The 16863-nt window shown below is 44.2% G+C and overlaps 1 protein-coding gene across 1 annotated transcript; it reads left to right on the top strand.

The window, feature by feature from the left end:
* The first annotated feature begins 952 nt into the window (after positions 1–952).
* LOC105418450 (cadherin-1-like) lies at positions 953–15551 on the top strand. The gene is made up of 17 exons (XM_029834713.1): positions 953–1100; positions 2493–2607; positions 3598–3686; positions 5825–5959; positions 7714–7854; positions 8189–8344; positions 8643–8787; positions 9001–9173; positions 9489–9617; positions 9700–9885; positions 9981–10225; positions 10667–10809; positions 10879–10970; positions 11052–11184; positions 12126–12344; positions 14407–14531; positions 14998–15551. The coding sequence occupies exons 1-17, from the start codon at positions 1050–1052 to the stop codon at positions 15088–15090; spliced, it is 2370 nt and encodes a 789-aa protein (XP_029690573.1). The 5' UTR covers positions 953–1049; the 3' UTR covers positions 15091–15551.
* Positions 15552–16863: the final 1312 nt, after the last annotated feature.

Raw genomic sequence — 16863 nt, 5'->3', positions numbered from 1 at the left:
TAATGTAAGCTAATTAGCGCACTGCTCATTTAAACATTAACTAAACTACTCTGAAAATCTTTTTCAAATTGGATGAAAGCCTACATTAGAGTGAATGGTGGCAAATCTGCATAAATATAAATACACGGGAGCAACAAGCACAAGGCTAAACACCGCCTCAAGCGACACTGCTTCCGCCACCTAGGCAGGAACTTCTCCGTCACGGTCAGCTAAACCAGAGATGGACACTGATGTGACACAGTCCCTAAAATCAGAGATTCTCCTCTTGCTGAAAACTGAAATCTCAACAGTCATTATATCGGAAAATAAAAGCATACTTGCCAAAGACTTTGACTTCCTTAAAAATGAACTCAAAAGCAGAGCTTCAAAATAACAAGTCACCAATTCGTTTGGGGATCGGCCAAAGGACATGGTCAGACGAGATGGTGAGTCTACAGACTACAGTAAATACCCTCAAGACAGAGGTGGCAGAGCTCCAAGATAAGTGTGAGGAAGGAAGAGCCCAGCGGTGTAACAGAAGAGTATTGGGGGTACCTGAGATCGCTGGATGGAGCTCCACGACATCGGTGAACTACACTACTACGAGATGTGCTACAGATACACAAAAATGTACTTATTGATCGCTCACACCGAAGCCTGGCTCCAAGGAAACCTGGTGGTAAGCCACGAGCGATCGTGGCCAAACTACACTATTTCCAAGACTGTGTTGAGGTGCTGAACTGATCATGCATCTGCACTCCACTCCGACACAACGGGGGGACCATTGCTAACTTTCCAGATTACACTACAAGGGTGTCAAAGGCAGAGCCGTGTTCACCGACGTCAGAAGGCTGGTCCACAATCGCCCAAATCTCCATTTTTCAACATAACACTGACGTAATTTCACATCCTGTCCTTCCTGTGTGTGTTTGTATGTGTCTGGTTGTGTTCCGTCTTGCTTCAGTATCTTCTCTCACTGTCTTCCTGAAGGACAAAGAGCGAGCGAGCAAAGAGGTGAAATCCTGAAGAAAACTTTTACCTGCGGAGTTTGTCGGCAGCTCGGGGGACAGATGGGGGTCGCTGGAGTCCGAATTTGGGTCTTTTTATTCGTCGCTTATCAGGTGAGATCGTTTGACGCTCGTATGTTTTTATCTCCTTCCTGTAATTTTGTACTGATTTCTCAGAAAATATTACCTGTAAAGTATAAACAACCGCAAATTTGCGCCTTTACGGCATCGGGAAGGTTTTTAAAAGACTTTTTTTTAAAACCTGTAGATGTTTACGTGAGTATGTTCTTGACTTTTGTGGCCATGGATTGAAGCAGCAGGTGGTAGCGCCGGATGAAAGGTTGCAGCTTGGTCTCCGGCGGTAGTTGCACATATTTAGTGAGTATTTGTGGCGCTTGTCTAGCGCCATCATGGCTGTTGGACTGGTCTCTTCCGGGCCCAGGGGCCTCGCCCTGCTGCTTTCACACACTAACACACACTTCCACAAGTAAACCACGTGTTCCTTAGTGCGCCAGACTCTGCGGATCATATATATTCCATATGTTTGTAACACTTTTATCTAGAGCACAGAGAAATAAGGGTTGATGTCAGTCATGATGCAAGTCCTTGGTCCTTCAGCGGCTGCTGTGCGGTCCTCAGGTATTTTTATCCTTCCGAGGTGAAAACTAGTCCAGAATAGACCACAACAACAGAACTCGAAACTGAGGGAAGAAAAAGCAGCTTTTCAGTTTCAATTGTCACTCCATTCAATCAATCAATCTTTATTTATATAGCGTCTGTTAAGATCAAAATTGTTACTAGGTGCTTTCCAGAATCCCAGGGCCTGACCCCAAACAAACAACAGTGGCAAGGAAAAACTCCCCTTTAACAGGAAGAAACCTTGAGCAGGACCAGTCTCATGTAGGGGGACCCTCCTGCTGCTGGTTGTCTGTGAAGAGAGAGGGAGAAGGGGGGAGGACAGGTAGAGGAGAGAATAGGTCGAGCATAGAAATACATACAGAAATACATTATATTAATTAAAATAAGCTCGTCGAGTTGAGTGGGTCAGCGGGGTCGGAGGTCAGTAGGTCAGCATTTTTCTGAAAACATTTGAATAAAAGGAATAAAGAAGTTTGTTCTCGTTTCCATGTATTAATTTGAAATTGAGTCAAAGCAATTAAAAAAAATCTATTCTGGGATTTAACATTTCTCAGGAACACTTATGGTCTGAGGTGGTAACAGGCTTGTTTTCATGTATTAGTAATTCAGTATTTTATTTCATTACTCTATTTCTTCCTGTTTCATTGGGATTTCTTTCAGGCAGTTATCCTGGGAAACTAGGAATCGTTGTTTAGATCACAACTTTCATTTCAGCCAGTAATGGGGAGTTTAGTTATCCAGGGAATTTTGACATATAACATGAATGAAAAACTACAGGATTTTGTGCATTTCCTTTTAAAACATGCTCTCAACGTGTTTCTCCTTTTCTTTTACATTTAGACAATAACTATGATTTATTTCTCCAAGGTATCGACGTTGGTGACGCCAGAGGAGCAAACATGTGTCCCTGGATTTGACCAAGATAACGTGATTTTGAAAATGACCAGTAAGAACCTGAGGTCACATGCAAGATTGGGCAAAGGTGAGAACTTTGTAAAAATGTATCTACATTTGTTTCTTCAATATTCGGCACCTGTGGTTGGTCGGCCGTAGATCAGTGCGGAGATGTAGCTGATGTTTTAAATCTTTGATTAACGTCAGTCTACAGATTGTTTAATTGCAATAATCTGATACATTTCCTCATCAACACTAAATGTTCCTTGTGCACCAGCCTCAGACCAGATGACATTTGAAGGGCACACAAGATAAACCATTACACATACTGGCGTGAAAGATTTGGGCCCCTTGGTTAAAAACACTCGGCAGCATTTGAAGCCATTTTGAGGGTATTTGTATAGTTTGATACAATTTTAGAGTGAAAAAAGAAGCAGCAGGTTTCAAACGTACGTCTCCTCCAGGAGGTCTGAGCTCCCAGATCACTTGGATTAAGATATTAGATCTTAATTAGCCTCTTAGCATCACGGCTTGTTTACTGTCATCAGGAACGATCAGATGTGCAAGCTGTGATACTGGCCAGAGGGGGGCGCTACTGGGCACTATCATTGGGCAAGTGTGGTTTTGCTGTAGGACCCTAAATAATTGGGGGGTGTTTAAACTACAAAGAGAATATGTCAACGTTCACATTTTGGAGATCACTTAATCTTCCACTGGATTAACTGTTGGCGTTAAGAGGGAGTTTGAGCTGAAGGGCCCGACGCTCCTGCTCCAGAATCTGCAGGAAAAGCATTCCTCTAGCCTGCACTTGAAAATGAAAGTAGCCCTCAGCTGTGAGCCACAGCACCAAGCAGCTCTTCTAGCAGCATCCCTCTCCAGATCTGATCTGATCCCAGTGACCCAGATCACTTGCTGAGCCGTCTCATTGCTCTGCCCCTAACGTATACTCTCTATGTAAGAGAACACCTTTACCTGGATGCTGAACCAGTGTGTTTACAGAATACTTGCTCGCTGTATCTTTCCTTTATTTTCTATCTTGTCGTGTTTGGAGAACTGATTTATGCCCATTAAATTACAGTGAACTTTGACGACTGCACCATGCGGAGACGGTTTACCTTTTGGAGTAGCGACAGTCGTGTCAGGGTACAGACAGACGGCACTCTGACGGTCAGTAACCAGCTTTTAAATATATTTTTATATTAGCCCTTACTGGTTAAAGTGGGGTTTAAAGGTTTGGTTTTATTGGGATCGGAACAAACGGGCATTATTTTGGTTTGTATCAATGAAAACATTTTTACTGAGGTTGCCAAGATGGGGCCATACCTAGAGTGGGGTGGCCACACCTGAAGAACCCTAATGAATGGCATGTGATCAAAATGTGTAAACATTGCATTGCCTGGCTACACTGTCTATAGTGAACAAACTGATAAGCTCAGTTTGTTAAAATCTGATGCAGAGAAAAATCGTTTTTATCAATGTTTCTCACCCAATGAAGACATAACCTAAAAAACAACTTTTATCTTTTTTATTTTTATGGATTATGTATCATAAAATAACAGAGCATTCACATATAGAAAAAAAAGGAACAAAGTTTTTTTTACAATATTACACAAAAGGAGTACGAAGAAACACTTTCAAGTCCTACCCCTTATTACTACTTCATATAGAAATCTAATCAACATTAACAGCTTCAATTATACTATACAAATATACACTACAAAAGATATAAACCATCAAAATATATTATACAAATTCTGTTAGGACTCCTTGGTTTTTGTCTATCCCTTGTCCTGTGTATCTTGTTTTTACCCGCCACCATATCGGCGCAGCTGGGGCTGATTTTCTCAGCTACTAGTTAAAGGCTGGTCCCTTCCCCATTCCTGGGCCATTTAGTTGAGAAACCTTGAGGCTCCACTGGCGTCACCCGTTCCTCCTCAGCTCCTTTCCAGACTCATCCTGTGTTGATCCCCTTCTTAGACATCCTCAATGGACTCTGGAGTCAGCTGCTCTTTTGTTTGACCTCCTTTCCCCAGTAAATTGTTGAAGAACCTGCTCCCGGCTCCTCTGTCATCGGCGTAACACATACACTATGAAATATATACAGTGTATTGAATGTACGATATACTAGTATTAATATAATAATATTCAGATCCTACATGAACATCCTTATAAATATACTGTTTAACTGTGCATATAAATATTATATATCTACCACATATAAATCTTTATAGCAGATACTAATCAGATGGTAATTTTAATGATTCATTTATTGATATCCCCCATCATATGCCTGGTTGATGCACATCCTGTTATGGCTGTTCTTGACCTCCGACCCTGCTGAACCACTCTACTCTTATATCAGCAGCTTATATTCCTCTACCTGTCCTCCCCCTTCTCCTTTCTCTCTACCCAGCCCCCCCATCAGCAGGAGGGTCCCCCTACATGAGCCTGGTCCTGCTCAAGGTTTCTTCCTGTTAAAGGGGAGTTTTTCCTTGCCACTGTTGCTTGTCTGGGGTCAGGTCCTGGGATTCTGGAAAGTACTTGGAGACAATTTTGATTGTAATAGACGCTATATAAATATTGATTGATTGATTGATTGATTGATTGATTGATTGATTGATTGATTGATTGATTGATTGATTGATTGATTGATTGATTGCACAGTGATTGTCAACACCCTCTGAGCTGCGTATATAAAAATGGCATAGGCTCTTTATGGCAGGTGAGATGGCAAAGAAAAAATCTGTGCAATCACAAAGCAAGACTACTCCAGTTCAGTCCTGGAGATCAGGTCATGTTTCTTTTACCAGTAGAAGGGTTCCCATGTCAACCCCTGTTTTTTGTGTCTGGGTACAAAAAAATCAAAATTTTCTGATGGGGCCTATGCAATCTCATTAACAAAAGACAGAACAAGACTATATCAGGTTTTGTCTAAAGTTGAAACACTTGGGAAGGGGAAGTACCTGGTGGGTCTCTGCTCTCCCGAATGATCAATTATGCCACAAATTGTCATTGTTCACAGCTACTTGTGCAAAATATTATTTTCTAAAAATGTACACATGAAAAGTCGAACTCTGTGATTTTTCAGGAGACAGTGATGTTCCTGTTTACCCTGTGTTCATCACTGCACATTCATTTATCGTGTCATGTGTAAACATTCCTTTTGTGAATAAATTCCTTTTGTTAATTAATGATTTATCTATGCTTTAGAAGCCTACAGGGGTCAGATGGGGAAAATATTTGTAACTTATTTAAACAAAAAAGAGGTTGTCCTGTCAACATTCCCCTTTTCTCTTTTCCTCCAGGTAAAGCGACCAATTACGTTGCACGAAGGACACCTGGACTTTCTTATTGATATCAGGGATTCCCAAGGCCACAAACATACCCTCCCTGTCAGGCTGCTGCACCAAAGCCATGAAAGTGAGGTGAACAACAGTGAGGTAAAAAAATAAGTGACCTTTTTCTGCTTTGGCTAAGAAAGACCTAAAGAAGGAGCTTAAAACAAATGGTTTTATTAGGCTTGAAAAATCAGTTGGGATGGATGTTTAATGGATATGTGGCCTTATAGGCATATGTAGGCAATATTTGCTGCGTGTTCTTTCAAAATGGTTCATTCTTAATTTAATCAGTCTACAAATCATTTAGCCCAAACTGTTGTGAAGTGTCAATGTGCTTCATTGCAAACTTCAGATTTGTAGTATTGTTCTTTTTTTAGTAAGCAGTGACTTTGTAGTTCCCTTGAAACATTTCCAGACACAAGGGCTTTTCTTTCAACTGTTTCATTAAAGACTTCTCTCCAACATTGTTACAGTGAAGGAATTCATTCCAAGTTTTAAAATGGTCCACTTAAATCCCTTTTCTTCAAGAAATAATGTTTTTCTCGCCAAATTCCTTACAGGACAAGGTAAAGCACAAAGATGACTGTTTTTAGGATGTACATGACTGTTTCAAAACAAAAGTAATATTTCTAATGTAAAATACTGAAATAAAATGGGCAAATATAAATGAGAATAAAATGACAATGTCAGCAGTTGCAGGCTCCCTTTATGGTGTCCTGCCACAAGCAGGTTTTTACTAAACATAGTTATTGACGCGCTCAAATCCCTGTCTGCTCATCTTCTTAACCACATTATCTCTTTGGGAGTCATGGGGAGGGTCCACAAAAGGTGAAGGCAGGTCCATCCCTGGATGAGTCACCAGTTCATCGCAGGGCTATGAGCATTTGTGGGTTTGGTACTTTACTCAAGGGTACCCCAGCATGGCTCTGAAGGCATTCTGGCACCTTCCCCTGTTACCAAAAACCCGTCCAAGTTTTGGGGCTCAAACCAAAAACCCTCTGCTTCTCAGGAAAGTTTCCAACACAGAGAAATACCGCCACTCTGTGCTCAAATCTTCGGTTGTCAATCATCGTGGTTTCTTTACCTCGTTGAGTCTCTATTGGCCCGTTAGCAGGGCTGCCGCTCCCTAGACGGAGAGCTCATAGATCGAGTAGGGCCCCTATTACCTTGTGGGTCCCCCAAAATCAAGGTAGATAAAGAACACCATGATTATTTTATGAAACATATAACTTGGCTACAACAGATCCACTGTTTATTAAATCGTGTATTACTATCACTCAATTCAGGTAATTTATAATATACCTAATACAGTATATAAAAAGAGGACCCCTGCTCGTTCTCTGTGACACCTGTTTGAACACCTCTGCTCAATTCTCCCAATAACTGTCATGTTAAATTCAGCAGGAAAATCTTTTGAAACTGAAAAATGCTTCATTTTTAACTTGTTTCTCCTATAGCATTTGATGTAGTGTCTTGAGAATACAGACTCATGTTTGAAAGCCTTTCAGTTCTAACAAGCCCACATACAACACAATCTGTCATTGCTAAGTGGCTAAGCAGACAATGACAACATTTGTACTATTCGTATTGACCCCGCCCACTCCACATTTCTGACCAATCACACAATGAAGAAAAAAGATCTGCTGTTCTGAAGGTGGCATGGAATAAGCAGTGTGGGATCCCAAACCAGAGCAACAACAAAACAATGTAATTTTGTTCTTGCCGCTGTGGAAGCGAGAAGAAACATCTCTTATTGCAGAGTGTGTAATAACCTTACAGCATGTGTTGGTGTAGTCATGAAGGCTTACTTATCCACAGTTATCCCTCTGACCATATTATTAAATATCCTTGCCCAGGGTGCAATGGAAGCCCCGGTGCCTGTCCTGTATTTCCAGAGGTCTGGTGGAGGTCTAAGGAGGAGAAAGAGAGACTGGGTGATTCCTGAAATCAATGTTGCTGAGAATACGAGAGGACCCTACCCACTTAAAATCTCTCAGGTAAGACCCTTTGAAATGGATTAGTGGGCTCAGTTTGTCTCCATTATGTTCCAGTTATGGTGGAATCAGACTTTTGAAAAAGTATTGAAATGTACTTGAATCCTCCATCAGCACGATCCTTTAAATTATTGAATAATTATCATTGAAATAAGCCCATGAACATTTAAGCAGTGCTGGAAAAAAATGTTTGATATTTGTTGGGAGAAACACCTGAACACATCAGTTCTAATCGCCCCCATTCAGATTACTTCTGCCACCAGGGGCTGAACGTGACTCTGACTACAGACAGAAAAGTGCAGTTTGAACATTCTGAGTTGTCACTGCTTTTGTCCAGATCCGTTCAACCCAAGACAAGCTAAAGAAGATTTTCTACAGCATCACTGGTCCAGGAGCTGATCAGCCTCCTACAAACCTGTTCACCATGGACAGAGACTCAGGATCTCTGTTTGTCACAAAACAGCTGGACCGAGAGGAACAAGCCAAGTACACGGTAGGCCTCATGCTAGAGACACAAGCAATACAAACTGATGCATTTACATAGGATGGAATTAGGATTTTTATTTAGGAATTAGAATATGCAACTCTAGATTTAAGAAGTAGGAGGGTGCTGGTAGGGCTCGTCTTGGGTCCATCGGGCAGGTGGTTCAGTTAGGTAAAAAAACTGAACATTCCCAGACTGTCTGGGCCCTTTAGAAGTTCAGAGATGTTACATCGTCAGCATTATAAAACTGTCAGTAGATGGTTTAAACACCTTTTTAATTACTTTAAATGTTTGTGTTTTTTTGCAGTTTAAGGCCTATGCTGTGGCCGGTGGCTCTGGAGATGCCGAGGAGCCGATGGATATCGTCGCCTACGTCCTTGACCAGAATGACAACAAACCTATTTTTGTCCAAGACATCTTCCTGGGAGAAGTTGCTGAAACTTCACCAAAAAGTACCGTTTGTTAATCTACATTAAGCTCTTGGATATATATTTGGCTAAATACTAAGACCACGTGGTCCTGAATGTGATGGAATAGACGAGTAGCACATTGTAGTAACCAGATGTGTAAAAGAATTTGCTTTTACTACTTTTTAATATTCCACTGATGTGCTGCAGATGTTTTTGAAGACTGAACTTGCTTCCATTTCTGAATTGTTTTTCCAGATTTTGATGTGATTCAGGTTGTGGCTAAAGATCTGGATGAAGAAAACAACGACAATTCTGATCTCCGCTATAGTATCTTAAGCCAGGAGCCAAAGTTGCCCAGTAACGACCTGTTTGTCATCAACCCAGTGACCGGCTTCATCCGAGTCAATGCAGGTGGACTAGACAGGGAGGTGAGGACTCATCATACTTTAAATGTCTTTGTGTCCTGCAGGGACCGATGTTTCAAACTAAGTCCAATGTTTTACATTTAAAACTGTCGATTAAAGAAGATGATGTAATTAATGATTTCTTCACCTTACTTTCCGACTGTCTCCCGACTCCCGATGTCCTTCCTTTAATTTGGGTTGACAGGAAAACTGAGGAGGTGGTGGAGGGGCGGCTTGATAGGACATTATTAATGTTTACACATGTTCCTCCCTGGGCTGCTGCAGCCTGAGGTCGTAGTGTCGTAGTGTGTTCAAGCCTTGCTGTCTTTCCTGTCACAGAAATACCCACAGTACACTCTGGAGGTTCAAGCGGCTGATATGGTGGGGATTGGGTTGACTGGAGTAGCAAAAGTAATCCTTACTGTCACCGATAGCAACGACAATGCTCCAGCCTTCGCTCAGTCCTCCGTGAGTGCCTCTACAACGGTCACCTCAACCTGTTAAACCTGACTATCATTACACTTTAATCATATTCCTCTTAATTTTTCAGTATGAGGCATCGGTTGCAGAAAATAAAGCAAATGTCCAAATCATGAAAATGATGGTGACAGATGGAGATGAACCGCATTGTCTGGCCTGGAATGCCAAGTTCAAGATTATCAGTGGTGATCCTGAGGGGCTTTTCTCAGTAAAAACAGGACCCAACAAACAAGAAGGAATTCTTTCCACTGCCAAGGTAAATTTGTCTAATAATTAACTTGGGACGTTCACGTCATGGTTGAGGACCGTCAGACCAATTGTTGCTGCTCTGTTTGTCCTCTTCCTGCCAAGGGTCTTGACTTTGAGAAGAACAACAAGCACACATTGTTGGTTGCAGTGGAGAATGAAGTTCCCTTTGCATTACCACTGCCTACTGCCACCGCCACCGTTGTGGTGAAGGTGGAGGATGTTAATGAAGCTCCCATCTTCGATCCACTGGAGAAGCTTGTGTCAAAACGAGAAGATCTTGCTGTTGACAGTGATGTGGTGCAGTACACTGCATCAGATCCAGACACGGCATGCAATCAAAACGTCACGTAAGATTGAGCATCTATCTGTGGCGTTACATCATGATGATGACATTTTAATGGAAAGTGGACATTTTCAGTCCTATCAGTAATTAAAGGATTACTCGTGGCAAACATTTCCATTCTAAAGATACTGGGACGAGAGTTCTTGAGGGCTGAAGATTCGTGTTAGTACAGCTACATGAGTACAAGGAAGTTTCTTCTCATTTCCTGTAGTTGGTTAAAAACTCTTCAGAAATGTAGGTCTTACTGGCAGTGATGTCATTCGCAGTCTCTAGAACCTTTAAGCCCTCAGACTCCATCATGCCAAGGAATGATTGAAAACCAGCATAGACCAATGATTCTGCTGTGATGACATTTGAATTCTAATAATTTTGTTACGTTTAGTCAATGTATAGAATTCCATGATTAACATTGACATAATTATTTCTGTGATTGTCTGATTTCCAGGTACAGAATCATCAGGGACCCTGCTGGTTGGCTTGAGGTGGACAAAACTACAGGTCTGATTAAGGTGAAGAATGCCATGGACAGAGAGTCGACCTTTGTCAAAGACGATAAATACACCGCCCTCATCGGTGCTTACGATAATGGTAGGTAACTATGTGCTGTTATTTATATACAGCCTTAATTGTACTAATACGTTCCTGTCACCATATCAGATGAAGTCCCAGCCACAGGAACCGGTACTCTTGTCATCCAGTTGGAAGATGTCAATGACAATGCCCCCATCATTGAAGAACGTACAATCAGAGTGCGTCTTTCACAGATATTTGGGACTTTTGGTTCTTTTTCTAAACAAATGTTCCTGTAAATGTTACTCTGCTTTTCCCAGGTGTGTAATAAAGAATCTACTCCTCACCTGCTGTCAGTAACTGACAAGGATGGACCAGGATATGGATCTCCATACAGTGTGTCCTTACAGGGCACATCCAAGAGCAAATGGACCGCTAGGATGAATGACTTAAGTACGTAATATAGTGACAATGGTGTCCATCTCGTCTTGTCTTCCCTTCCCTCTCCCCAGACACTTCCTCCAGCTCTTCCAGGAGTATTCCGAGGTGCTCCCAGGCCAGCTGAGGGGCTTAGTCTCTCCAACCTGTCCTGAGTTTACCTCGGAGCCTCCTCCTGGTGGGACATGCCTGGATGACCTCCCTAGGGAGGCGAATGAAACAGATGCCTGAGCTCGCTTAGTTGACTTCTCTCTACACGAAGGAGCAGCAGCTCTATTCCAAACTCCTCCCTCGTGACTGAGCTTCTTAGCCTATCTCTAAGGGAGCACCCAGTCCACAGATGAAAATAGGAGCATAGACTGACTGGTAAAGCGAGAGCTTCACCTTTCGACTAAGCTCTCTCTTTACGGTCCCGTACACCGACCACATAACTGGAGACATCGAGATACTTGAACTCTCCATGTCAGGCAGGCCCTCTTCATCACTCCAAGATACTCCCACAACATCTTGAGGTACTCAGGGCGGTTCTCATCCACCGTGGTGCCTTGCCACCGAGAAGCTTTCTAACTACCTCTCTAAATTTGGCTTGGGTGATATTGGATTCCACCTCAGACTCTCCAGCCTCTGCTTCCTCAATAGAAGGCATGTCGGTGGGATTGAGGAACTCCTCGAAGTATTCCTTCCACCAATCGCTAATATTCCCATATGAGGCAGAAGCTCCCCACCTGCACTGTAAAAAGTGCTGGCAGACCACTGCTTCCCCCCATAATCTGGTCCATCACCTCAAACCTATTTTACATGTGAGACCCTACTGGGGGCATAAGAGCCTCAAAAGCACCCAGGGCCATAGGTCCACACAGTCCTCTCCACAGCAGTGAGGTGGTGGTTCAAGAACAGGTTTCTGTGCACATCTTGTCAAAATAGAAGATAATAATAATGTGTTTTCTTTCTTGTAGAAACGGGCATTATTTTGAATTTGGCTACGGAGTTGGACAGCGGCCAATACACTGTTGTTCTGAGCGTTTCAGACAGACATGGCCTGGAGCAGGACAGCACGGTCCAGGCCACCGTGTGTGACTGTACTGGAGCTGAGGTGCAGTGTATATACTGTGTAGCCACTGGCACTGACCTCCACCTCATCCTTAGAATTCTGGGAGGATTCTTGTTGTTACTCAGTAAGTGCAATGTTTCAATGACATCTGAAAACAAACCATCTTTGAAAACGTACTTTAAAATCAGTCAACACATTTATAGACTTACGAAAAAATATAGGAATATTGAACTGATATTATTGTATTTGAAAAATATAGATCCTAAAGAGAAAAGGAGGAGTAGCATAAATCTATCACTCCAATTTATGAATTAACCCTAAACCCAAACTTGACTACAGTTCATTTGAAAGCCTGACCCCTTGCATCACCCATCTGAACTGGAGGACAGAAAAGCCCCTTTTGTTTGTTGCATATGGGCCCCCTGCTGGGCCACATTCAGGGTTCTTTGACCTCCTATCTGACTTGGTCCTCAGAACAGATACAGTCATTATTATTGGAGACTTTAACATCCATGTAGACATTATAAATGACAGCTTTAGAAATGGCTTCATTTCATTACTTGAGTCAGTTGGTTTCCTTCAACAGATAAACCAACCAACTCATAGCTTTAACCACACCCTTGGTCTAGTTCCAACTTGATCTATATCACTACCTGAGTTGGATCAGGTGGGGGGGGCACCGCGCAGACCTGGCAGGCCCAAACGCTTAGTTAGGGTCTGTTGGGAATGCTTGGTGGAGAAACCCGTCATGCTGGTCTTCAACTCCCACCTCCGACAGAGCTTCGATCACGTTCCGAGGGCGGTAGGGGACATTGAGTCTGAATGAGCCATGTTCCGCTCCACCATTGTCGAGGCGGCTGTCACGAGCTGTGGCTGCAAGGTCGCTGGTGCTGGTCGTGGCGGTAATCCCCGTACCCGATGGTGGACACCAGAGGTGAGGCTGAAGAAAGAGGCCCTACAGGTCATGGCTGGTCTGTGGGTCTCCGGAAGCAGCTAACTTGTACAGATTGGCTAAGCAAGTTGCGGTCGTGACAGTCGCGGAGGCAAAAACTCGGGCATGGGAGGAATTCGGTGAGGCTATGGAGGAAGACTTTCGGTCGACTCCAAGAAGATTCTGGCAAACTGTCCAGCACCTTAGGGGCGGCAGGCGGCAACTCACCCACACCGTGTTAGGTGTGCGTGGGGAGCTGCTGACGTCTCCTGGAGCAATTATCTGGCGGTGAAAGTAATACTTCCAGGAGCTCCTCAATCCTACCAACACTCTCAAGGAGGAACAGAGTTGGAAGACCAGGAGCTGGACCATCCATCCAATCCAATCTCTGGAGCGGAAGTTGCCGAGGTAGTGTAACAGCTGACTGGCGGCGGAGCTCCGGGAGCGGATGAGATCCGCCCGGGATATCTTAAGGCTCTGAATGTTGTAGGGCTGTCCTGGTTGACACGCCTCTGGAACATTGCGTGGACATTGGGGGCAGTGCCCTTGGACTGGCAGACCGGGGTGGTGGTCCCTATTTTTAAGAGTGGGGACCAGAGGGTGTGTCCCAACTATAGGGGGATCACACTCCTCAGCCTCTCTGGGAACGTCTATGCCAGGGTGCTGGAAAAGAGGATTAGACTGATAGTCGAACCTCTGATTGAGGAGGAACAATGTGGGTTTTGCCCCAGTCGTGGAACCACGGACCAGCTCTTTACCCTTGCTGGGGCTCTTGAGGGGAGTTGGGAGTTTTCCCAACCAGTCCACATGTGCTTTGTGGACTTGGAAAAGGCTTATGACCGGAGCATCCTGTGGGGGGTGCTCCGGGAGTATGGGATGGACGGTCCCTTGATAAGGGCCGTCCAGTCCCTGTACAGCAGGAGCTTGGTCCGGATAGCCGGTTGTAAGTCGGACTCGTTCCCAGTGAGGGTTGGACTCCGCCAGGGCTGCCCTTTGTCACCGGTTCTATTCGTAACTTTTATGGACAGAATTTCTAGACGCAGCTGGGAAGTAGAGGGTAGTTCTTCTGGTGCCATCGAACAGGGACCTGTGTGTTTCTGTGCTCTGACCCTCTCCTCTCCTCTCCTCTCCTCTCCTCTCCTCTCCTCTCCTCTCCTCTCCTCTCCTCTCCTCTCCTCTCCTCTCCTTCCTCTCCTTCTTCCTCTCCTTCTTCCTCTCCCACTTGAATAATGGTTTGTATTTGGTGTGTGTTCAGTGCTTGTGTTGCTGCTTCTGCTGATTGAAAGACGAGGAGTCAAGAGGGAGCCTGTGATGCGGGACACTGCTGTCAGTCACAATGTCGTTTACTACAATGAAGAGGGAGGTGGTGGAGATGATCAGGTACAGGCTGTTTACCGGTGTTTCAGATAAAAATAACTTGAATGTAGACACTTGATGAACACAATCAAACATATCGGTGATTTAATGTCCAGGGTTTTGTAGCAGCACCCATGATGGTCACGGACGCTTGAACCAAAGCTTTAAATCATCAGTCGTCTGTTCGACAAAACTTTGAAATTCTTCAACGTGCATCTGCACATTTGGGTTTTTTCATGTCAAGAGCGGTTTGGCAACGAGAGTCCACGTTTCAGTTTAAGAATATCTGCGGATTGAAATTGTAAAAAGAAAAATGACAATATCTCCAACACTATTTTTGAATATTGACACATACTACTCACAATGTTGGCCGTTGGAAGAATAAGGCAAAGTTCTCAAGTCATGATATCGTTTTAAGTTCTTGGGTCAAACAATTGAGCTTTTTTTTGTTTTTGCACATTTGAGCCCTTTTTCTGTGACTTCCCACCAGGATTATGATCTGGGGGTTCTCCATCATGGTCTGGACAACCGGCCGGAGGTGTTCCACAATGATGTGGTGCCAAATGTCATGCCTGCTCCATAGTACCAGCCTCGCCCCACCATGTAAACGTCTCCAAAAGCATGTGCGCTACATCAATATGCAAGTGATGAGACTGTACAGCTATCGCTCTTACATTTATTTTCTGGGTTTTCTTTTTACTTGGGAGTCAAATTAGGTTAATTGTTACTCTTATTAATCAACTGTTTAGCTCTGCTCCTTTTTACGATCTGTGATTGTGAATGATTTTAAATCAGTGCAGATGTTGCTCCGTTTACTGGACGCACATGCTGGCAGTTCCACTAGAGATGTTTAATACGGCCCTTCTGTCGTAATTACAGAATTTTTTTAGGTTTTTGTTTTATCTTGTTTTTCTGCAACCTGTATTTTTTGTTTGTGTATTTCTAAAGTGTACGGAAAGAATTGAAAAAGTATCCAGGAGAAATTCCCTGTTTCCAGTTGATGTCGGCGTGATCGACTATCAATAAATACTTTACTGGCATTTTTAATGATCAACAAGTTCCTCTAAATATTCCTTCCACCATCTGACTATGTCCCCAGTTGAGGTCAGATGGTCCCCACCCATACTACAGAGTGTTGGCGGCACCCTGCTTCCCTCTCCTAAGGTGCCACACAGTTTGCTCTAATCTTATCGAGGCTGACTGATAATCTTTCTCCATGGCTTCCCCTGACTCCCAAACTCAAGTTTTTGCCTCCCAGGTCAGCCCTCGCTGCAGCCTGCTTGTCCTGCCAGTACCTGTCTAATGTTTGGGAGGTTCTATGGGCCAACATGTCCCGATAGAACTCTTCCTTCAGCTTGACGGCATCCCTTACTTCCAGCGTCCACCACTGGATTCGGGGCCTGCCGCCACAACTGGCACCGGAGACCTTGCATCAAGAGCTACAATCTGTGTCAGCAAAGGATGCAGAGAACATGGTCCGACTCAATGTCCCCAGCCTCCCTCGGGATCTTGGTGAAGCTCTTCCTGACGTGGAAATTGAGAACCTCCCTGGCAGAGGGCTCAGCCAGACGTTCCCAACAGACCCTCACAATAGGTTTGTGTCTGCCAGGCCTGCCACGCCTTCTCCCCTGTACCTTCCACTGAGGAAGGAGAAGCTGGGGACTCTGAGGAGGACTCTGCCGTCACCCAAGCCGAAGTCACCGAGGTAATTATCAAGGTTCTCGGTGGCAGGGCTTCGGGGGTGGATGATATCCTCCCTGAGTACGTCGAGTCTCTGGATTTTGTAGGCCTGTCCTGGCTGACATGCCTCTGTGACATCACGTGGCAGTCATGAACAGTGCCACTGGAGTGGATTGGAGGGGGTGTTCCAACCACAGTGGTATCACACTCAGCCTCCCTGGGAAGGTGTACACCAGGATACTGGAGACGAGGATTCGGCCACTCGTCGAACCCTGGATTCAGAAGGAATAATGTGGATTTTTTACCGGCCAATTTTTACCCTCTGCAGGTGTCTGGAAAAGGCATTCAACTGTGTCCCTTGGGGTATTCTGTGAGGAGTGCTCCATGATGATGGGGTCTGCGGCCCTCTGGTAAAGCCAGTCTGGTTTCTGTACCACTGGAATAGGAGCTTGGTTTGAATTGCCGGCAGCACGTCAGACCTGTTTTCTGTGCACTTCAGCAGGGCTGTTCTTTGTCACCGTCTCTGTTCATAATATTTATGGAGGGAGTCCATTTTGGGAACCACAGGATTTCATCCTTGCTTTTTGCAGATGATGTCCTGTTGGCCTCAACCCGGGACCTCCAGCATGTACTGGGGCGGTTTCCTGCTGAGTGCAGAGCAGCTGGGATGAAAATT

The sequence above is a fragment of the Takifugu rubripes genome, chromosome 4 (genome assembly GCF_901000725.2).
Source record: "Takifugu rubripes chromosome 4, fTakRub1.2, whole genome shotgun sequence".
Classification (NCBI taxonomy): Eukaryota; Metazoa; Chordata; class Actinopteri; order Tetraodontiformes; family Tetraodontidae; genus Takifugu; species Takifugu rubripes.
The sequence above is the reverse complement of the archived record's forward strand: the minus strand, read 5'-3'. Positions and strand labels throughout refer to the sequence as shown.